Raw genomic sequence first — 21,966 nt, 5'->3', positions numbered from 1 at the left:
ACCGATCCTCCTGGGAGCTAAGAGCTAACGTCGAGGTCCTGGGCCTGCCGCCTCCGGGTCAGGGATCGGCACGCCCTGCCTGGATGAAGCCAGGAGGAGCCGAGGGTGCCCCGACGGGCTGGGACCCGCGTCCCTCTTTCCAGGACCGCTCCGAGCCCAGGGCGGAGAGGGTGGAGCGCGCCCGGGGCCGGGGGCTGGGCCATCGTTCCCTTCCCCTGCGGCCCCGGCCTCCCCGAACTCTCATGGAGGGCTGAGAAGGCTGCGCCGAGACAGCGGGGCTGAGGAGACCGCGCGCGCGCCACCCCAGCTCCGACTCTGGAGCCGCGGCCGCCGGGCCCACCGCCTCGCCTCTTGGCTCGCGCTCCGCCCCAGGATGCTCCGCGCCCCGGAGCTAAGCCCCGCCCCCAACAGGGCCGTCCAACCTGGACCCAAGCTTTACGCTCCGCCTCTACGCTCCGCGAGCCTCTTCCGGCCTGCTCCCGGAAGTCGCTCAGAGGAGCGAAATTTGAAGCGAGCGGCGGCAGGAGTCTTCGCCCGGGAAGCCGGACAGTGCGGTTTTCTGGGCTCCCTGGCTCCCTGGAGACCAGTCCTCATGCCTATCCGCGCGCTGTGCACCATCTGCTCCGACTTCTTCGACCACTCCCGCGACGTGGCCGCCATCCACTGCGGCCACACCTTCCACCTGCAGTGGTGAGTGGCCGCTGTGGGGGCTGCGGGGCTGCGGGGTCGGGCCTCGGTCCCCGGAGCCCGACGGCGGGTGGGTAAGCGCTAGACGGAGCCCCGGGAGGTTCCGACCGGGCGGAGGCAGGTCAGGACAGCCGTCTCGGAGCAGTTGATAGCTGAGTCCGGGGTGCAGGGTTGGTTCAGGGAAGGTGGGGAAGGGGCTTCCTTGGAGGCTTGCGAAGAGGTGTGACTTAGGGGCTTAGCCTGGGCGGAGGTGAGCTGCCCCCAAGTCAGCGAGCCCTCTCATCGCTTGGAGAGCAGACCTGGCACCCCATTTGTTGTGTTTTGTCTGATGGTTTGGAGTGACTCTATCCAGAACCATCTCTGGCCAGACACCCTGATGTATTTATTCACCGACCTCGCAGATCCAAGTTCACATCGAAGGGCAGGAAGGTGCTCGCTGGTCAGGCCGTCCTGCTGACCCTTTAGGACCGTTGGAGCCTACATCCCCCTAGCAGCGGCAGACAGGCTGCCTCAGAGCTCCTCTTTTTATTGTGAAATTAAAATTAAGTAACAGAAAATTTATCATTTTAGCCTTTTTTTCTTTTCCTTTTTAAACTATATACTTTCTTATTGTAGTACAAAATATATATAGCAAATTTTACTGTTTTAACTTTTTTTTGACTATTACAAAAGTTTAAACAAAAAAGTTCAATACGGAAATATAACACAGCCCAATTTTTTAGAAGTGTCATTGATATTCAATCTTATGAAGGTTTCACATGAACAACATTGTGGTTTCAACATTCACCCATATTAAGTCCTCACCTCACCCCCATTGTAGTCACTGTCTATCAGTGTAAAAAGATGCTATAGAGTCATTACGTACGCAGCCCAATTTTTATATCATAGTAAAAGAAAATAGATTCTTTGGAGCGGGGATATGTGGAAGCAATTGCTTTCTCTTGTGGACACAGCCGTACTCTTTCCAGGGTTTCTAACATGATGAGACCTACTTCCTCATACTATTACCATTCTTATAATCTGTGCTCCAGTAGTTGCCATCCCCACACATTCATCTATCACGAGATTCATAAAGGGTTCAAATCCCTGTGATATTCCTTGGACATGTCTGTCGCCATTTAATTGCAATGATTTCTCGTCCATAAATTTTTTTTTTAACTCTGGAGTTTTTGCTTATGGTATTTACTCAATGAGCTCAAAGATGCCTTCCATTTTAACCATTTTTAAGTGTACAATCCCATGGCATTAAATACATTTACAATGTTGTGTAACCATTACCACTATATATTTCCAGAATTTTTCCATCATTTTAAATAGAAACACTGTACCCATTAAGCAATAACTTCCCATTTCCCTTCCCTACAGTGCCTGGAAACCTCTATTTTATCTTCTGTCTCCTTGAATTCTATTTTAGGTACCTCATCTAAGTGGAATCATACTATTTTTTGAATCTGGCTTATTTCACTAAGCATAATGTTTTCAAAGTTCATCCATGTTTTAGCATATGTCAGAATTTTGTTACTTTTTGTGGCTAAATAATATTCAATTATATGGAAATACCACATTTTGTTTATCCCTTGACTTGTTACTAGAACTTGGGTTTCCCTGTTTTGGCTACTATGAATATGCTACTATGAATATTGGTGTCCAGCTGTCTGTTCAAGTCTCTGCTTTCGTTTCCTTTGGGTTAACCTCAGAGGTGAAATAGCTGGATCATATGGTAATTCTGTTAACTACTTGATAACTTGTCTTACTGTTTTCTATATCAACTGCATCATTTTATGTCCCCACTAGCGATGCACAGGGTTCCAGTTTCTCCACATCCTTGCTGACACTTGTTATTTTGTTTTGTTTTGTTTTTTATAGTAGCCATCCTAACAGGTGTTTTCTTACTTAATGTGTATGTGTTTACAGCTTTCCATTTCTCTCTTAGCACTGTATTCCGTAAGTTTTGGTATGTTGTGTTTTCATTGCCTTTCATCTCCAGGTATTTTCAAATTTGTCTTGCAACTGCTTCTTTGACCCTCTGGTTGTTTAAGAGTGTATTGTTCAATTTCTGTGTATTTGTGAATTTTCTGTTTTTTTTCTGTTACTGCTTTTTAGTTTCATTACATTGTGGTCAGAAAAGATATTTTGTATGATTCCAATCTTTTCAAATTTATTAAGATTTGTGGCCCAATATATGGTCTATCTTGGAGACAAATGGTTATTCTATTATTTTTGGATGAAGTATATATCTGTTAGATCTGGTTGGTTTATAGTGTTGGTCCAGTCCTCTATTTCTTTATTGATCATCTGTCTGATAGTTCTATCCATTATTGAAAATGTGGGGTATTGACATTTCCAAATTTTATTGTACAACTATTTCTCCTCTAAGATCTATCCAATTTTCTTTCATGTATTTTTGGGCTCTGTTGTTAAGTGCATACATGTTTATAATTGTTATTTCTTCTTGTTGAAATAACCTTTTATCAATATATAAAGTCCTGTTTTGCCTCCTGTAACCATTTTTGACTTAGAGTCTATTTTTTTTGACAATAATATAGCCACCTCAGCTCTCTTGTTACTATTTTTACTTATCCTACTTGAGATTCATTAAGTTCCTTTAACTTGTGTAATGATATATTTAATTAGTTTTGGAAAATTAGAAGTCATTATCTCCATGTATTGCTTCTACTTCATTATCTCTTTTCTTTCTATATTAGTTTCTCTCTATATATATAATAAATTGCCACTGCTATAACAAATTACCACTAACTTGTGGCTTAAAACAACAAAGATTTATTTTCTTATAGTTCCAGAGTTCAGAAGTCCAAAGTGAGTCTTACCGGGATAAAATCAGGATTGCAGGTGGGCCTGCGCCTTTCTTGGCTCGTGGTCCCTTTTCACATCTTCAAAGCCAGCAGTGTTATATCCTCAGATGTCTCTGTGTGACTCTTGACAGTCCAGCCTCTCCTAAGGACCCCTGTGATTACCTGGGACACCCCTCAATATTCTCCCCATCTCAAGATCCTTAACCAAATCACATTTGCAATATGACTCTTGTCTAAGGTAACATTCACAAGTTTCAGAAAATAGGATGTGGACTTAGTGCGGACAGAGCATTATTCTACCTAAGGCTCTCTTTCCAGAACTCCTAATTGTTGTGTGCAAGACCTTCTCACAGTATCTTCTACATCTCTTATCATCTTTTTCATTTTCAGTGTTTCCTCTGCCATATCTTTCAGTTTACTAATTCTTCAACTGTGCCTAAGGTGCTATTAAATTGATCCATTGAATTCTTAATTGTGGCCATGTTAGCAGCTTTAAAATTCCTGCTTGGTTCTTATTAAGCTCTGCCATGTTACTTTTTATTTTCTAATCTTCTACTGATCTTCTCAGTCTTGATTTCTATTTCTTTAGTATAATGTGTTATGATTTGTGTCTGACAGGTCCCATATCTGAAGTCTTTGTGGATATGCTCTGCTCTGCACTTCTACTGCTTTTTTCATGTGACTGTTTCCTTTAAAAAAACATACACCAAATTTGTTGAAATATAGTACTTAAAGTGCACATATAATTTTATGGCTTGCAGAATTTTCACAAACTGAACACACTGATGCAACCAGAATTCAGATCAGAAAGAAGACAGCGCTCTGAAATCCCCCCTGTGCCCTCTTCCCATGGATACTCACAGTCTTGATTTCCGGCAGCACAGATGAGTTCTGCCTACTTTTTACTTCCTGTAGATGGAATCATCTACAAGAATATACCTTTTTCTGACTTCTCAGTGTTATGTTTGTGTGGTTCAGCCACGACGTTGTTCTCCATTGCAGACCCATTCATTCCCATTGCTGCTTAAACCTCTATGATTTACGCTATCAAAGGAGCTCTTTTATCAGACATATTTCTTATGGATTCCGCCGTGCATGGTTAGCTTTGGTTACAACTTGCACATAGTATTTGAAAATTATTTGAGTATTGAAAAGATTGAGGCCTAAGATGCTGGTATTATCCTCCAGAAAGGACTCTGTTCTCCCTGGTCCTGAGAGGGAAGACTCTAGCAGTAGGAGGCTACTTTAATTGGAGTTTGAGGCTGGAGTTGCTTTGCATCACCCAGACAGATGATGCAAAGCTGGGCTAGTTTGCGTTTGGTGCTACTTGCCTTTGCTTCTAGTTTACCCTTCCTTTTAGAGTGTAGCCCTTTGGAGTCCCTGCTTAAAGTGGGGGTGTTTGTTATTAGAATCCCCATTTCTGAGGGATCCTGGGCTTTGACTTTGCTCTCCAGTCAAAGCCTAGAAGGTTGACAAAAGAGCCCTTGGGTAGGGAGGGTCAAATCAGCAGGCAAAAAGGGCCAGTGGGTCAGAGCACTTGTATCAGTGAGGCTCGTGGGCTCTGCTGTCACGCCTGTGGGGCTGCCCCATGGGGGCCAGCAGTGGGCTGAGGGGGAGCAGGACAGCTAGGGTGGCTGCCTGGCCCGTGTGGCCCTACCCAAGCCAGGGCTCAGCAGTATGTTTTTCTCTCATTCCAGCCTAATTCAGTGGTTTGAAACAGCACCGAGTCGGACCTGCCCACAGTGCCGAATCCAGGTGAGGGCAGGGGTATAAACACCTCACCTGAAGACGTCTTCTCCTCGCCAGGGAGCAGGAACGAGGAAGGGCACTGAAGCTGAGCGAAGTCTGTGGCCTTCTTGGACTCTCATAGTTTGAGACTGGTCTACTCTTACCTGTGCTTTCGAGTGGTTTTGGGGGGCCTGCTTATGCCCAAGGGTAGCTGGCAGATGGGCTCATTTTTTGGGCCAGTCTTCTGGGTAGATTTGGCCTCCTTCCCTGCCTTTCCCCATCTTCTCAGTGTCCTGCCCCTAGAGGTGGATGTCGTCTGAGCAGTCACTGCATGGGTTTCCTGTGACATGACTTCAGTAACCACCAAACTGGTGGCACCAGCTTGGGGTGCCAAAGGGTTGTAGAGGCCATACAACTTCAGGGGGCATGCTGTGAGAGGTCAGGCCTGTGGACAGGCCTGGCTGCTTGTTAACCTGAGGGTGCCCCTTCCTCCTTGCCCACCAGCCAGCTATGTAGTAACACTCTGTCTTGTTCTCCCATCCAGGTTGGCAGGAAGACCATTATTCACAAGCTCTTCTTTGACCTTGCCCAGGACGAGGAGAGTGTGTTAGATGCAGAGTTCTTAAAGGTGCCAGAGTTTATCTCGTTCTCTTGGGCCCCAAGCCCTCTGAGCTCACTCTCTGCTCCCCTGCAGGGAGGGCATCTAGAGTATGGAGGTGGAGTTCTGGTGGCGACACTGGTAGACACTGAGGCAGAGGACACGTGGTGATGAGACAGCACTGGAGAGACGCTGTTAGGGAGGGCAGAGCCCTCCCTCCCCTTGGGATTTCAGAGCGATTCTGACTGAAGGCCAGAGGCCTCCCCAAGAGCCTTCACCCAGGAGAGGAGCTATAGCCCTCCTTCCCAGCCCACTTTGCTGCTTGGACAGTTAGAGACAGATTAGAAAACTCTTCCAGTCCTCAGCCAGGGAAGACGCATGGACCCATTGTTCACAAACTTGACTGCGCTCAAGACTGCCCAGGGCGCGTGGTGCATCCCCAGGTGCCTGAGTCTTTCCTAAGGGTCCTCCTTCCTCCTCAGGAATGGAGGGCGGAGGCCCTGAACCAAGATGTGCAGCCAGGGTAGAAATCCACACGCAGGGGAGATGGGTGGATTCCCTCCTACACTGCTACTGCTTCCCCACCACATCTAAGATTCTGCTTGCTTTGTGAACAAGGGGCAGAAACCTCTTGAAGGGGTGGGATTGGGGTTTGCAAATGAACTGAGAGTTCATTTGCTGGGCATCTGTCAGACCAGGGCTCATGTAGCCCTGGCCCCAGGCTCCCTTGATGTCCTTGGAGCATCACTGCTTCAGACCAGGGAGCTTCTGTGCATTAAGCCAGCTTGTTCATCGCCATGGTAACCATTCCCAGTTTCAAGCCACATCCTCCCTGTGATAAAGGCAACAAAGGCAGCTTCATTTCTTCCCAGCTTTCAAAGTCAGATCTGGGAGACAGGGAGGGAACATCTTCAGTAATTTGGAGTGAGGGCTTGGAAGGCACCCTGCTTGGGTGTGGAAGGTGGTAGGGGCCTCAGGGCAGCTTTGCGCTGGCTTCTGTTCTGGTGCTCATGCATGCCCTTCTCTGCCCACCACCTCCGTCCTGGGGGTTCTCCCTAGACTGACCAGCCCAGCCCCCGAAGGCTTCTGGCCCCAGAGCCATGGGGGGAGAGGTTACAAGGAGGGGCCTACCCACCCCTGGCGCTGGGCCTTACTACTGGTCACATGTGAGGTTCTGGGTCTCATGTTGACCCGGGAGAGTAACCTGGAAGAGGACTTGCTGGTTCCCATCCAGCCCCCACCACAGACCTGCGGCCACATGTTGCGGTTCTGCAGAGCCTGGTTTCCCTGCTTACGGAACAGGCGCTTCTCAGCATCACAACAGGGATGCTGAGTGCTCTGGACTCCTCAGTGGCTCTGTGGCAGTGGCTCTGGAACGTCTGCACAGGCTTCAGGAGATGCACTTGACTGTCACGACAGTCTGGTCAGAGCCCAGCGCATGTGGGGTTTCATCCAGGGCGCACAGTAGTCCCAGCTCACTTGGCCTGTTGGATTTTGGGGCTACAAGATTTGTGGTTCTCAGAGCCGGCTTAGTTCTGGGAGACGGGTAGACTGTGGAGCAGGCGGAACCCAGGGTGGAGGGAAGGAGCAGTGGCCCAAGGTCCCCGACCACCCCGACTCTGTCCCCAGTGAGCAGAGCTGATGCCCAGCGAGGGTGAGGTCCAGCGCAGGGCCGGGGGTGCAGAGTGAGCCGCCGCCACGAGATGGCGCGGGCCCACCTCTACTTGTCTTGCTCTTGTTCTGCCTCTTTCCGTGTCCTTGGGTCTTAACCTGAGATTATTTCCCTCCATCTTACCTACCTTTTAAAAAGGCACACAGAAGAAAATAGGGCTTACCTCTCCGTTGTTGGCTTAGCTTGGTCGTGAGGTGCAGCGGGAGCTCTGCTTCCTTGGATCTACAGGCCTCATCGTTGCCCCTGGGGCTCCCCGCAAGCCTTGCGAGACGCTGGGTGGAGGCCGGCTCTGACGCCTTCCTGCTGCTCACTGTGCACATTGCTTTGCAGAATGAACTGGATAATACCAGAGCTCAGCTTTCCCAGAAAGGTGAGTTAGCAAGAGAGAAGGAGCCCTGGGAGGCACCAGACATGGGTGCTGGAGGGAGAGGCTGGGAGGAAGGCCTCCAGCTTTCTGGAGGAGCCAGGGGCTCTCCCTGCTTTGTATGTCCAAGAGTCTTGCCAGCTCTTGTGATTGGCAGAAAAGGAGAGGAAAGGGCGGTGGCTAAGTCTGTCTACCCAGAGCAAGTGAGCCTCTGCTCTTTTTCTGGGGTGTCTTGCCCAGGACCCAGGCTGGAAGGAGACCACCTGATGGGACAGAACATCTGTAGGAGAGAATTGGGCCTCCGGGTTTGGCAAGAACCTGACTGAGTTTCAGGATGATGAGTTAACTAGACCCACTGGGGTGGGGAGCAGTGACATTTTTGCTCCAGTAGTTCCAGGCAGCAGGAAGAGGGTCTCATCTCCTAAGTGAGGAGACTGTGGCTCAGCTTCCCTGGTTTGGCGCATGCCGGAGAGAGAAGCAGGCCGCCCAACTTTCTGGCCTGAGACTTGTTCCTTGCCTGGCTCTGGGGTGGGGTGCTGGAGTCCAAGGGCCCAGATTCTTACACCAGTGGATGGGCTGGGTGGACCTCTGCCCCGCTCTCCACCCTTCCACTCCTGCACCAGAGAGGGAGAAACGGGAGAGCCAGGCCATCATTGACTCTCTGCGGGACACACTGGAAGAGCGCAATGCCACCGTGGAGTCTCTGCAGAAGGCCTTGGACAAGGCTGAGATGCTGTGCTCCACCCTAAAGGTGGGTCCTGGGCCCTGTGGGCACAAGCGGGTGGGGAGCCCTGGTCCGGGCTTAGCCTCTGGTTCCGCATTGGTTGGCACCTGGGTTTGCACACGTGTACATGGAAGGCGGGTCCCTTCCTGCCGAGGCCCCCCATACCGTGCCCCTCTGAACCATAAAGCAAGGGCCATACTGGCTGCACTGAGGAGTCTTGTACTAGGCAATTTGAGAACGTGGGGCCTTTGCAGTGCTACAGGGGCTGCTCAGCAAGGACCTTGGTAAGGCTGGGCTATGTTTCCAAAAGTGGTTTGTACTCCACTCGTGGAGCTAGGACTCCTGAAGCCTGAAGAGCCTTCCACTCGTGCTCTGGGCCTTGACTGAACTGCTCTCTGGAGCCACATCAAGCAGCATCCCAGGGAGCGGCAGGCGGCCTTTGAAGTCGGCTGTGCTGAGCTGACCCGGCAGATCAAAGGCTGCAGAGCAAGCGGCTCTAGACCCAGATGAATTTTGTACCCGCCTGGGTTGGCGAGCCTCTTGCTCTCCAAGGGGCATAAGGCGGTGGATGTGAACTCAGCAATTGGTATTTTGGCCTCGTAGGCAGGATCAGTCCTTTCTGGATGCCATTGGAAAGAGAAAGGGAGCCGTCCTTGTGAACAGACAAGGCCCTGTGATGCTCACTGTCTCGGTGGCTGGGCTGGATCACATGGCCTGGGCAGCAGGCGGGAAGGAGGAGCCAGCAGCTAGATGCCGAGCAAGGGTCGCTGGTAGCATCCTAGGTCATACACGGAGGGGTCTGGTGCTGAGGGCAGCCTCGCAGGAGCCTCTGGCTCAGCTCTCCTAGCTTGGCAACTGTCCGTGGGTCTGGGTGGTGGATAGTGAGGCCTGGATTTGTGCTTGGGGCTGCTTCTGCTTCCTGCATGACATGCACTGAGGCTCAGGCCACAGTCACCAAGGGCCTGCGGGTGCTGGCAGGGCACGGTGCCCATGGTAAACATACCTCAGGGAAGCAAGCAGAAAGATAAGGATGCAGCTGGCTTAGGGCCTCCGGGCAGGCAAAGCATAAGCCAGAGGGGCCCAGGAGCCTTACCTTCTGGGGGTTGGGAACACACGGTTATTGGCAGTTTCAGAAGCATGTAGTTCTAGGGTAGTGTCCTCTGTGACTTTGGTTGTGGCCCTGGGACCCTCCAAACAGCAGGTCTGTGTGGGTGGGTGTGCTCTTCAGAAGCAGATGAAGTACTTGGAGCGGCAGCAGGACGAGAGCAAACAAGCACGGGAGGAGGCCCACCGGCTCAGGGGCAAGATGAAGACCTTGGAGCGGTGAGCTTGCGGTTGGGGCCTGCCCTGCCCCTTGTCCCGGGCCCCCACGGTGGCATGGATCTCAGGAGTGCTGCAGGAGGTCAGGTCACCTCTGTGGTTCAGCTCTCCATAGACCGTGGGAGGGCTCAGGCCAGCTGGGGGTGACTGCTCAGCTTCTGTGGGCCTCTTTGCTTTCCATGGGGACCCTTGCCACATTTCTCCCTGTCCTGTCACCTTTGGGCAGACAGCCTGGCAGATCATTTGCTCCAAAAGCTTCTCTCCAGAAATCCCTGACCTCTGTGGGACCTCTGGGCCCCTCTTCTTCCCCACAGCACCCCTGCGGCTGTGCCCAGCTCTGCTGGGGTGCCTTTCTCTGGGAAGACCTGCCTGCTTGTGCACCCTAGCAGACCAGGCTGTCACCATAGCAACAGCAGCAAAGGGAGGCAGAGCTGCCTGGGGTTTCTCCCCATCGGCCCTCAGGTTTTAAATGCTGTGGGTTGGTGTGTTTTCAGGATTGAGCTCCTGCTGCAGAGCCAGCGGCCCGAGGTGGAGGAGATGATCCGGGACATGGGTGTGGGGCAGTCAGCGGTGGAGCAGCTGGCTGTGTACTGTGTGTCCCTCAAGAAGTGTGTACTCTGGCCCCTCTGTCCGAGCCCATGCACTCAGCCCCAGCCCCCAGGCCATGCCTCTCCATCTGCTGCCTACCTCTGGTAGAACGGAACAAGCTGCAGAGCCCTGGAGCCTGCTGCCTCAGACTGAACCCGTCCCCACCTCTCCCGGTGTGGCCTGGAGCCAGCGGCTTAGCCTCTCTGCCCTCGGCTTCCTGAATGGGGACAGTAATAACTTGCTTCCCAGGGCCCCTGAGAGCATGAGTTACAAGTGGTACTTCTAAGGAGGTTGGCACAGCTCTCTGAGAGGGAAGCCCCTCGTGATATGTGGTGCATGAGCCTGTTTCCCATCAGCACTGTCACTGAGCCTGTCTGCTTGCATCAGAGAGCTCAGGTTCTCCACTCTCATGGGCATCAGGCTGTGGGAAGGGGCCACTTGGCGGACAGGCACAGAGGATTGCAGGTACATGGGGGCCGTCCAGTCAGGCCTGGACTTCCTGCACATCCTCTCAAGTCTCCAGTGTCTGCAGGACGTGCAGGGAGCTGAGACTCCCCAGCAATCCTTGCACTGGCTGTAGGACACCCCCCATGCACATACCCTGTTGGGCTCAGGGGTCAGTGGGAAGGGGTGGGGGCTGAGGGGTGGGGCCGGGCCCGTGTGGTCGGTGCTGTGGCTCAGGCTGACCAGCAGGGTGTCTGTTCTGACATCTCTTCCATAACCCCTTTGTAGAGAATATGAGAATCTAAAAGAGTCACGGAAGGCCTCAGGGGAGCTAGCCGACAAGCTGAAGAAGGACTTGTTTTCTTCCAGAAGCAAGGTAACTAACTTCTGTGGGAGCAGAGCATGAGGGGGAAGAGGTGGCTGTCCTTGTGTCGTGCTCAGTCATGTCTCCTGAGCAAGGCCATGGGGCCTAATATTGCAACTGACTCCATGGGGCTGTTGGTGACTCTCAAGAGACTGGTTGCTGGCCCTTGCTCGGCACTGGCTCTGGCTCTGTGGCTCGTCCACTTCAGGTGTCCCCCAGCATGCGCACACTTATGCTACCCTCTGCTCTTCCTGGCTCCTGGGGACCTCTCCACTGGCCAGAGAGCACAGGTCCCACATGTGACAGCCCAAAGGCCTGTTTTTTGTCCCAAGCCCAGAGTAGGAGGCACACGGAAGCTGATTCAGTCAGTAGAGCTACTTTTATTTCTGGGCGTGGTACATTATGGGTTGCAGGGTGTGGGAAGCAGACCTGGCTACTGGGCAGCTCCAGATGGACATTGCTAGACAAAGGCCCAGCCCCACAGAGCCAGGGCCTCCCCGTGTCCCCAGACTCTCCTAGTATTGGGGCTCCAGTGGGCATGCACTGCGTAGCAGTGGTAGGGGTAGGGCCCATGGCCACCTGTGGCTCATGCTTTCTCTCCACTTCCTTACAGTTGCAGACAGTCTACTCTGAACTAGACCAGGTCAACCTGGAGCTGAGGTCGGCCCAGAAGGACTTACAGGCTGCTGACAAGGAAATCGTGGTGAGGGCACATCTGGCCAGGCAGGGACAGGGAGTGGCTGTGTGCCTTCCAGCTGCTGGGCCAGGCCCACTCTGCCTGGCCGCTGGTGTGGGGGTCCTGGGCTGCCGTGTGCTCCCGAGCCAGGGAGGGAGTCAGGATGTACACCTTGGCCCTGGTCTGGGCCCCGGGCCTCCTCAGCAGAGGGGATAGCACTGAGGGCCTTCTCTCAGTCTGACTGGTACCTACATCCCGAGGGCTCCAGCAGAGACAGGTTTTGAGGCTGGGTGGGCCCGGCCCCCGGAGCTAATGCTGGCATTTGAGGCCCTGCTGTTCCCTGTGGGCTTGCCCTTCGTGTGTGCTGTTTATGCCCTTGGCCATCTCTGTGGACTTGATGCCTCCGCCTTTCTTTCACACACCTCTCTTTCCTTCCCCAAGAGCCTGAAAAGAAAGCTGACAGTGCTACAGGAAACCCTGAACCTGCCGCCAGTGGCCAGCGACACTGTCAACCGCCTGGTTTTAGAGAGGTTCGTTGGTGCTGTGGGGTGGTGTAGGAGTGACAGGCCGGAGGGGCTCCCTGGTAAGGGTCCTCACTGCTCCTGGCCTTGGTGGGGTGGGTGGTCCACATGGGCCGAGGTTGTGGACCTCCTGCCCTGGGAACAAGCACAATTCATCTGGATGGCACCTTGAGGGCAAGTTGTAGGCTCTGCCCAGGAGAGGCCGGGGCAGGCCCGAGAGGACCTGGGGTGGGCGCAGAAGGGGCAGGTGCATTGGCTGTCACTGGGCTTCCTGCTTACAGAACAGCTCACCGCACATACATCTGTCTGCCGGATAGACAAACACGGAACCATTCCAAAATCATCCCTCCGTCCCGGGAATGTGTGCAGCAGAGCTGCCAGCAGAGGGAGCCAAGAGGCTGAGGGAGCAGCCAGGCCTTCCTCCTCCTGAGTGGGTCCCAGAAGCTGGCAGGCTGAGGGCACCCCCTGGGCTGTCTCTTGCCCAGCTGGTGGCCCAGGCAAAAATGCATGACTTAGGCACCTAGCCTTTTATTCGAGCCACATTTTGATGTCCACTGGAAAATCATCACGCTCCCTCTTCCCCACAGCCGCCGGTTGCTGGGTCTGCCCATCTAACCCCTGTAGTGCCTCCTGACCTTTTGCCTTGTAACCACTTCCACGTGAGGCTTGTGAGCGTGCTTCTGCTCCTTTCTGCCCAGCATGACTGCCCCGGGCGTCATGGCACTCCTCCCTGACCAGACACCTCCCCAGCCCCTTGGCGTGGGCCCGAGGCCCTCATAGGACCCGGCCATGGGCCACCGTGGGCCACAGGCTCCAGCGCGCCTTGCCTTCCCAGTCTGCCGTGGTGTGCGTTAGCGCTCCCCACTGAGGGCTCAGCTGCTCTGCACAGCCTTGCCTGTGTCCCCAGCACAGCCAGGCTTGGCAGGCAGTTGGGGCAGCCCCGGTTTTCCAGGCTGATGGAACATGTGGGAGCGGTGTAGTGTGCTCCCTTGGATGGGGCCTACTTTCACCCCTTCACGTGGAGTCCCCTTGATTGCCCTTCTGTCTCCCCACCCAGCACCACCTGGTCCAGTTCAGTGACCATGGCAATGTGTGGCTGTTGAGCTCTTGCACTGTAGCCACTCCAATTTGATATGTGCTTGCAGGACGGAGGTGGCAGGACAGACAGGTAGGGGGCACACAGCACATGCGTAACAAGGGGTGCAGCTCAGGCTGCCGCCTTCTATGGCCTCTGTGGACCAGGCCCCAGATGGCCCCCTCTGCAGCCATTGCCGGCCACCAAGCCCTTCACAGGGGACACCAGCCCTGTTTTCTGTGTCTTTCCATTTGACTATGGGAATCTTATGTGAGTGGAATCAAGTATTTGTCCTTTTGTTCTGGCTTTTCTCACTTAGCCCAGTGTCTTCCAGGTTCATCCATGCTGTAGTGTGTGTCAGAAGTTCCTTCCTCTTTAAGGATGAACCAGCAGTTGTGTTGTTTGCAAGCATTTTTTCTTGCTCTCTGAGTATATCCTTTGCAAAATACACTATTCATTATTTTATGGTCTAGCATTTTGTCTCTTGGAATCAGTGTTTATAGATCATGGCCTTTCTCTTGGACTTCCCTCCCATTCCTAGGGGTCTCTGTCTGCCTGTGACCCTCTGAGGGGTAACAGAAAGGCTGCCTGGGAACCCATCCTATGTGCACAGGATTTGGGGGAAGTGTGCAGTGAGCTGGCATCATGCTGAGCCTCACCTGAACCCAGGATGCAGAGGCTCTACTCTCAGGTCCCAAACTGGCAGCCCTGAGTCACTGTAGACAGTTTGCTCTCCTCCTGGGAAAGGCCCAGGGTGGCAGCGTAGGGGGTGGGGCCAAGCTTACGCCCCAGGCTCAGGCCTGTTCAGTGTGTCTGCGCATCTGGGTTTTCCTGGGCCTGCCTTGTGCCCACAGCCCTCTCCTGTGGGCTCTGGCAGTTGTGTGAGTCTCCTGTGCCTGGTCATGCTGTGTCCTAGAACTCGGGCAGTCCATGGGTACTGATGGAGGCTGCCTGTTCCATTTATTACAGTAGGGTCACCCTTCACTCCTGTCATTTGAGGGAGGCCTCAGGAGGCCTCTCACCCCCTTCGGGAGGACTCTCATGGATCCCAAGGGCCCCTGCCTCCAGGCTGAAGGGAGTTGGGGAGCTGTCGCTGAGAGTAGGCCTTTCAGGTGCCATGACCACATGGAGGACACATCGCCGGGCCCTGTGCCTCGCAGGTGAGGACTGTGCTCAGGCCTCGGTGCTGTTCTGAGCAGAGGACTCTGACTTCCTCCGCTCCTTACGCCTCTGGCAGGAAGCCTTCCAGGTCGGCCGTGGGTGAGTGCCCCAGAGGCGACCGTACCGCCTGGGAGGGCCCCAAGTCAGGACCTCTGCCCGTGAGGGAGGGGTGCTAGGCCTCTTCCTCCTCGGACAGACAGAAGAAAGCCCTAGGCAAGAAGGGAAACAGTTTGAGCTCCTAAAGGAAGCAGAATGTACTGTGAACAGTCTGAGGGGACAAGGGCTGTGTTCACAGGAGCCAGACTAGGCAAGGGCTGAAGGAGGCCCTCCTAGAGCTCCTGAGCCTGGCGCTGGGTGTTATGATGGTCAGGAAGCACCGCTGGATGGGGTCTGGAAGGGTAGCAGGCGGCCCTGCTGAGAGCACCCTGCAGGGCAAATGGCTCCCCCAGCCAGGCCTGCCCACTTCTCCTCAGGGTCTTGGACTCTCTGTGGTGGATCCACGATGGCAAAAAGGTTGGCGGGAGTGGTCCTGGCTGTAGCTTTATGCTATGGTTCCCAGAGGGGAAAGCAAAGCAGCCGTCAGGGAGCTGGTTTGAGGTGGGCTTGTGTGGCCTTTGTTTCCACTTGCAAGCACAGGAGGGGCAGAGCTTCCCAGGGCCAGGCCGGGGAAAGGGGAGAGTGCCAGCTGCCCCCATTGCTTACCCGCCCAGTGAGGGCAAATAGTCACCTTTCCTCTGATCTGCACAGCCCCGTGGGCTCCCAGGCAGAGACTGCTGTTCCTTCGTGCATCTGCCTAGTCCTGTGTAGCAGGCTTGGGCCTTTGGGCACCGCTGCAAGGTTCCTAAGGACAGGAAGGAGGGTGCTCTGGGGGCCGCCCCTGCCACTCCCCAAGTTCTCTGACCATAGGAGCTGGAGAGCCCCACCAGGCCTGCATGGGCCAGAAAAACCCCATTGTCTGCAATTTCCTAATCATACCCTCCCCACATTGTAAGGCTTTGGAAAGTAGGACTTTTCACAGGCAGTCACTCTTGATGTGCGGAGTATGTCCTTCCAGCCTTTTCTCTATTTGGGGGGAGGACAGTGCACCACATGTGATGGCACCATACAGAGTCATCTCCCAGAATTCCTGTGGTGAAATACATGTGGTGTGACAGTCACCAGCGTTCTTCCGTGCAGAGTTCAGTGGTGGTCAGCATGTTGACGGTGTCATCCCCACTGACCCTCCCCAGAACTCTCTCATCTTGGAAAACTGTCTGCACTTTCCTCCAGCCCCTGGCAACCACCGTTATACGTTCTGTCTGATTTTCCACAGCAGGTGCGCCGTTGTACATTCCGACCAAAAGGCACAAGGGCTCACCACATCTTCATTGTCATTTTCTGGGTTTTGTTTTGGTTTGGTTTTATAGTAGCCAACCTAGTGGGTGGGAGGCAGTATTTCATGGCAATTCTGATTTGCACTTCCCTAATGATTGGGGGTGCTGACGCATCTTTTCCTGTGCTCGTTGGCCATTTGTGACTCTTCTCTGGAGAGGTGGCTACCACTCGTTTGCCCGTTTGTGAGTCAGGCTTTTGTCCATTATTGAGTCTTAGTGCTCGGTATATTCTGGATTTTAATCCCATATCAGAGAGAGGATTGGCAAACATTTTATTCCATTCTGTGGATTGCCTTTTTTACCATGCTGGTAGTATCTTTTGATGTGCAAGTTACTAAATTTTCATGAAGTCCAGTTTGTCTTTTTTTTTCTTTTGTTACCTGTTATACAGAGTTTGCTGCTTTTTTAATTTAACATACAGGCATTTTCCCATATTAACTTTCTTTCCAGAAACACTACTTTATCATATTCATTGATGTGATACATTCATTGACATCATATGAAAGCTGTGAAATCATCAACCTGCTAGGGGAGTCATTTTGACAGTTTCTAACACGGTGCTATTTACCATAAGTAGCACCGGAGGGGACACTCCCCTACATTAGCCTGTGGTCGCATCTCTGGCTCCGTGCCCTGCATTCTGAGAAATGAGGCTACGTGGTCAAAGACATGAGCCTTTTGTTTGTACGTTTGGGTTTGTGTGGGTTTTGCTTGCTACCGTCCTGTGTCTCCCAGACTTTCACCTGGTCCCGCGACTGTGTGAATGACAAAGCCAAGTGCTTTTCTGTTGAGATCAGGGCTTCTTGCAACGGTAGCTCTGAGCCGGGCGTGGGCTCAGGCCCCTGGGGCTGAGCCGTGTCTGACGCCTGATGGGCTCTGCCACCGTGGTCCTGTAATCAGGCCGTTCTGCCTGCAGCCCAGCCCCTCTGGAGATGCTGAACCTGAAGCTTCGCCGGCCAGCCTTCAGTGACGATATTGACCTCAATGTCACCTTTGATGTGAACACGCCCCCAGCCCCGCCCTCCGGCAGCCAGCAAGGCCACCCCAAGAAGCTCCACCGGGAGGAGGCACCGTAAGTGGCCTGCAGGGGGCGCAGCTGAGCTCTGCGGGCCGCCCAGCTCGGCCGCAGCGCCTCTTACACCCTCCCCCGAGTGCCCCCTCAGCAAGCCCTTCCCCTGCTGGTCTCTCTGATGTTGATATCCACCAGCACCCTTCCAGCAGAGGTGTTGGGGTGTGGGTCGGAGAGAAGCACGAGGGGCAGGTCTGGGCTGATGGCTGATGGTGACATGGGTCGGGGTGGGCAGGGGGGCTGCCAGTACCTTAAGGGCCTGCCCACCAGAGTCCTGAGGCAAGAACTATGATCCCTCTTCCCCTGCGTGCCTGTCAGGCTCGTTCTTGAGGCAGGACCATCCCCAACAGGGATGCACAGGGCCCCTGCCTAAGGGGGCAACCCGCAGGGCAGTCTGGAGGGGCTGTGTGAGGCCGCAGGGGGCGGGCGGGACCTGTGCGGCTGCGGGGGAGTAGGAACGCCGCTGCTGTCCCCGTGGCCGGGCCAGTCACGCGGAGCTCATCACGGGTTCAAGAGCTGCTTACATATGTGGAGGTGTGTGCTGCTCAGGTAAGGGGCGTAGGGCTGAGAAGCTTTCCTCGTAATCAGAGACTCCAAACATGAGAAAGAGATTGAGCTGCCCGGCAGTGGAGGGAGCAGAGGCCAGGGAGGGACAGAAGGGAAGGCCGCTGGGCTCTCCACCTTGCCCCAGCCTTGGGCGGAGGCACCCATGCAGTCCACGCAGGCCCGCAGCACTGGGGAAAACCTAGAGTCTGTGGGCTGCAGCCAGGGGGCCTGTTGACACCTGCTCATACCCTGGCTTCCTCGTGGTGCCTCTTTAGCTAGAAAGATTGAAAGTGGGCACCTGGGGCCTGCAGGCTGCCAGGCATTTGAGAGACATTTCTACCATCTTCAGGGCCTGCAGAGGCAATGGGGGAGAACAGCTTGGATCAACCTCCTCAGAGCCAGACTTGCAGCAAGTGGAGAGTTTCCCTGTGGTCTTCATGTGGCCTCACCACAGGCTGTGGGGGCAGGAACAGAGAGGTCCAGAGTCAGCAGGCCCTAAGCCTGCCCAGGTCCCTTGGCTTTGAGAAGCTGCAGAGTCAGCCTTAGGTCACCACCCTCCTACCCACCTGGGAAGTACCAGGAGAGGGTATCCAGCTGCCAGGACCCCCAGGAGTTGGGTGGGGAGACTGTGCAGCTTGGAGCTGGCTGTGGGAGGGCAGGGCCAAGGGTCATGATCTGTCTGCCCGCGACGCTGCGGCACGGTTACCTAGGTGGCATGCAGCCCTGTGGGCTAAGCACTATCTGGGCCGTCTAACTCACCAAGGCGCTTGTGGAGATGTGGCCTCTGGGCAACAGGGCTGGGGCTGAGGTCACTGGCTGCATTCTGCCTGTGTCAGGGTGTGACTGGCTTCCGTCCTGTGGGTGGTGAAGCGCTTGGGCTCTCCTGGCCCACACAGAGCCTAGGATGTGGTGAGGTGCCTGAGGACCTGGGGCACATTGAACTGGCCTGGCCCTGTGCGGAAGTCACAAGACTGGGAAATGGCCTACTTCCCTGCCTCTACCTGTCTGGCCATTGGCTACCTCGGAAAATTGCTCACCGAGGTGCCTGGCCCGGCGCACAGCTGTGCCAGCAGCCATGCCGCAGGGAGGCTCCTGGGGCACGGGCTGAGCTGACTGGCCACCCTGGCCCGTCGCCCACCTGCCTCTTGTTTTCATGTCGCTCCTGCAGCTCTGCCATTCAGGATGCTCCCAGGAAGGCAGCCAAAGGCCCCAAGCAGGTAAGGCTTCCCGGGAGCTCTGGCAGCTGCCCCCAACCCTTGCCAGAACTGAATGTGAAGCCAGACTTCTGAGAGACTTCCCAGAGCCCTCTCGCGCCTGGCCCGTGATAGAGGCACCTCAGGCCTCCCTTGGGAGCCTGCACATTGTCCTTCCCGCCCCCGATGAGGTGTCCGAGATCCTGGTCCCAGCCCGCAGCACTGCTGCCCGCTCCTTGGGTGCCATCCGCTCATCAGGTCTGGCCCTGGGGTCTCCCCTGCAGGAGCCCCAGCTCTCGCTGGGCTGCCGGCTCCATGTGGGAGAGCCAGGTGGCGAGCCGGCTGGTGCCTTCCCTCTCTTCATCCGGAACACCGTCCTCGGCCAGAAGCAGCCCAAGAGGGCCAGGGCAGAGCCCTGTCGCAGCACAGATGTGGTGAGTGGGGCTCCCCACAAGTGGCAGGTGCCAGCCCTCGGGTGGGGCTGGGGGGCCCGCTCACCTCATCCTTCTGCTTTAGGTAAGGACAGGCTTTGATGGGCTTGGAGGCCGGACAAAATTCATCCAGCCTGTATCCTTGTTCTGTGGCATTGGGCTGAGCTGGTAGAGAGCTCGTACCATCCCTCACCTGTGCCCCCAGGCCCCAGCCTGCCGGGGGCTGCAGCCTCAGGTGTGCGCAGTCAGGCCTTGCTCCGTGTAGCAGGGCTGCCTGCCTGCCCGCAGGTCTCAGCCGTTCCGGCTGCATTCCAGTCCCTGCTGCGCACCTCTTCCTTGACGGCTCCTTCAGACTGACGTGACTGTGATCCGCCCACTGTCCATCAAGCCCAAGGCCAAGGCTAAGCAGAGAGCGGGAGCGAGGGCTGTGCTGCCTCCCTCCCAGACCAAGCTGGACACCTTCCTGTGGTAGTGAAGACAGTGAGTCTGAGCCATGGCCAGATGGGCGCCTCCACCTTGGGGCTGGCGTGGGCAGATAGGAGCTGGGGGTGAGGGTGAGCCCAGAGACTGCCGCTCCTGTCCTCACCTCACCCTGCCCGCCCCCATGCCAGGGCCGCCTGCGGGGCTGGCGGGACCAGCTTGCTGTCCCGCCCCGCCGGCAGTTTGCTCCTTACTCCAGGCTCGCAGCCACAACCAGACGGGTGGGCTGCTGGCCGGCCAGAATGGGGCCTTCCCTTGACTCTCCGGCCCAGAGTGCTGGGGCTCTGCGGGCAGCTTCTGCCTTGCTACCAGGGATGGCCTGGGCCGAGCAGGGACGGGGAATGAGGGTGATGGGGGGAAGATATCTATGTAAAATAAAAATGAGACGCTTTTCTTCCTGGCTCTGTAAGCTTGTGGCAACACTCTGGGAAGTCGTTTGACATGGCTTCCTGAGTGGGACCTTCTCCTGGACTCAGGCCCCGCAGCCTCCCGGGGCACAGGGAGACTGGCCAGAAGGGGCGCTGCAACACTGTCCAGTCCAGCCAGCACAACCCCAGGCCTGTCAGCAGGAGAGCTGGGGTAAACTGAGGCCTCCCTCCCTGGGGAGTCACAGCAAGGACAGCAGATACCCAGGGGTCACCTCCCCCGCCCCTCAGCTCTGCCAGCCCAGTCACTGGCCTTTGGGGGTCCGTTTCACAAGCGTTGTCTCCTAGAGGGGTCCCTTTTTGACCCCCAGCTTGGGTGAGGCCCCTAAGCTTCCCTGTCACCACTGAGGGGGGCTCACCCGCATGTGCAGGGCCCAGCGTGGGCCAGGGCCAGGGAGCCAGGCGGGAAGGCACCTCAGGCCGGGAGCCCAGCCATCCTCTGGCAGCCCCGCCCACGGGAGCAGGTGGCTCTTGGGGATGACTGTCTGCGTTCTGGGGTGCCTGGAGTTAAGGATGTAGGGGCCACCTGGCAGCATCCACGCCCTAACCAGCTGAGTGGTAAGGCAGAGACCTAGTTGCTCTGTCCTCAGAGCCGTTAAAGGGACAAGGGCACTGGCCTCCCAGGGACAGGACCTCACACATTCTAGGTTAGGGACCCAGAGCAGATTAGGGGTATAAGTCAGACACAACAAACAAGTATCATTCAAGTCCCTTTACCCAAGGTATCTAGAATAGAGGTGATCATGGTCTGGTGTGAGGGGAAAATGAGTTACTGCTTAATGGGTACAGAGCTTTTGTTTGGGTGATTTTAAAGTTTTGCAAGTGGGTAGTGATGATGGTTACTACAAAGAAAACCCCCAAATTATGACAGACCTAATATATAGAGCTGGAAGGAGCAATTGTAATCAACTGCCTCAGAGCTCTGGACCTGACCAGATAAGGGAAATCCTGTGCTTGAACCAGCCACCACCCCCATTCTTCCAGCCTCACCAGTTTAGGGGGGTTCCAGAAGCAGCCAATGGTGTCGGGGCAGGCAGTGGGGGCCTTGCCCTCCAGAGTGTGGGGCTGTGCCCTTTGGCGGACCTGGGGCCCCCAAGGTGCCTGCCTTGGCCTCCCCCTTGGGTGTGGTGCCTGGGGTGGTGGAGTTCAGGCTGGGGTGATGCCCAGGGCTTTACCTGCAGCCAGGAAGTCTCAGGTTGTCAGCTGCCTGCAGACACAGTGGAACAGACCTTCAGCGATGTCCACGAGGAATACACACTTAGCAGAATAGTCCGGAGAAGTCACAGACAGACAGCTCCGGCCTCAAGAAGCAAAGTCAGCGACCCCCGCGGAGTGGGAAAGTCCAGCTTCCAGAGTTACCATGACGATAGTTAGAATATCGAGGTCTCAACAAAATATAAAAAGGAAAGCATGGCCCTTGTACAGTAAAGAAAGAATTTGACACAAATTTTGGATCTGAAATGAAAGATTTGCTGGAGTCACAAAAGTCAACTGCTTCCTTATATAGCAGCAATTGAACAATCAAAATTAAACAAGTCCATTTACATTAGCACCAAGAAGTGGAGAGGAAGAGGAAAAAGAAATAAAAGAAAAATAGCATAAATCTAATAAAATATGTACAAGATCTATATGAGGAAAATTCCAAAACTGATTATAGAAATCCAGGATCTAAATAGATGGAGAGATTTTCCAGATCAAGAGATAGGAAGACACA

General features: G+C 54.7%; 1 protein-coding gene, 1 long non-coding RNA gene and 1 pseudogene across 5 annotated transcripts; 1 reads left to right on the top strand and 2 right to left on the bottom strand.

Annotated features, from left to right (window-relative positions):
* The first annotated feature begins 473 nt into the window (after positions 1–473).
* On the top strand, positions 474–20,221 carry TRAIP (TRAF interacting protein). Of its 4 annotated transcripts, none has more exons than XM_036994446.2 (15): positions 474–690; positions 5,198–5,255; positions 5,773–5,856; positions 7,829–7,868; positions 8,486–8,613; positions 9,815–9,909; positions 10,401–10,514; positions 11,227–11,314; positions 11,916–12,002; positions 12,420–12,508; positions 17,025–17,180; positions 18,892–18,940; positions 19,201–19,350; positions 19,433–19,483; positions 19,700–20,221. In XM_036994446.2, the coding sequence occupies exons 1-15, from the start codon at positions 593–595 to the stop codon at positions 19,817–19,819; spliced, it is 1,407 nt and encodes a 468-aa protein (XP_036850341.2). In that variant the 5' UTR covers positions 474–592; the 3' UTR covers positions 19,820–20,221. The 4 variants fall into 4 exon arrangements, with proteins under 4 accessions (XP_036850341.2, XP_017525115.3, XP_073086695.1 ...); XM_017669626.3 differs by having other exon boundaries at positions 11,916–12,005; XM_073230594.1 differs by lacking the exon at positions 5,773–5,856 and having other exon boundaries at positions 11,916–12,005.
* LOC108402845 (small nuclear ribonucleoprotein G pseudogene) lies at positions 769–1,830 on the bottom strand (annotated as a pseudogene).
* Positions 17,193–19,662, bottom strand: LOC140848294 (uncharacterized). The gene is made up of 3 exons (XR_012128867.1): positions 19,541–19,662; positions 18,483–18,578; positions 17,193–18,178 (listed from the first exon to the last, which is right to left on the bottom strand). It is a non-coding gene; the product is annotated as an uncharacterized lncRNA (long non-coding RNA).
* Positions 20,222–21,966: the final 1,745 nt, after the last annotated feature.

The sequence above is a fragment of the Manis javanica genome, chromosome 3 (genome assembly GCF_040802235.1).
Source record: "Manis javanica isolate MJ-LG chromosome 3, MJ_LKY, whole genome shotgun sequence".
NCBI classification, from domain to species: Eukaryota; Metazoa; Chordata; class Mammalia; order Pholidota; family Manidae; genus Manis; species Manis javanica.
This window is presented reverse-complemented; position numbering and strand designations above follow the sequence as displayed.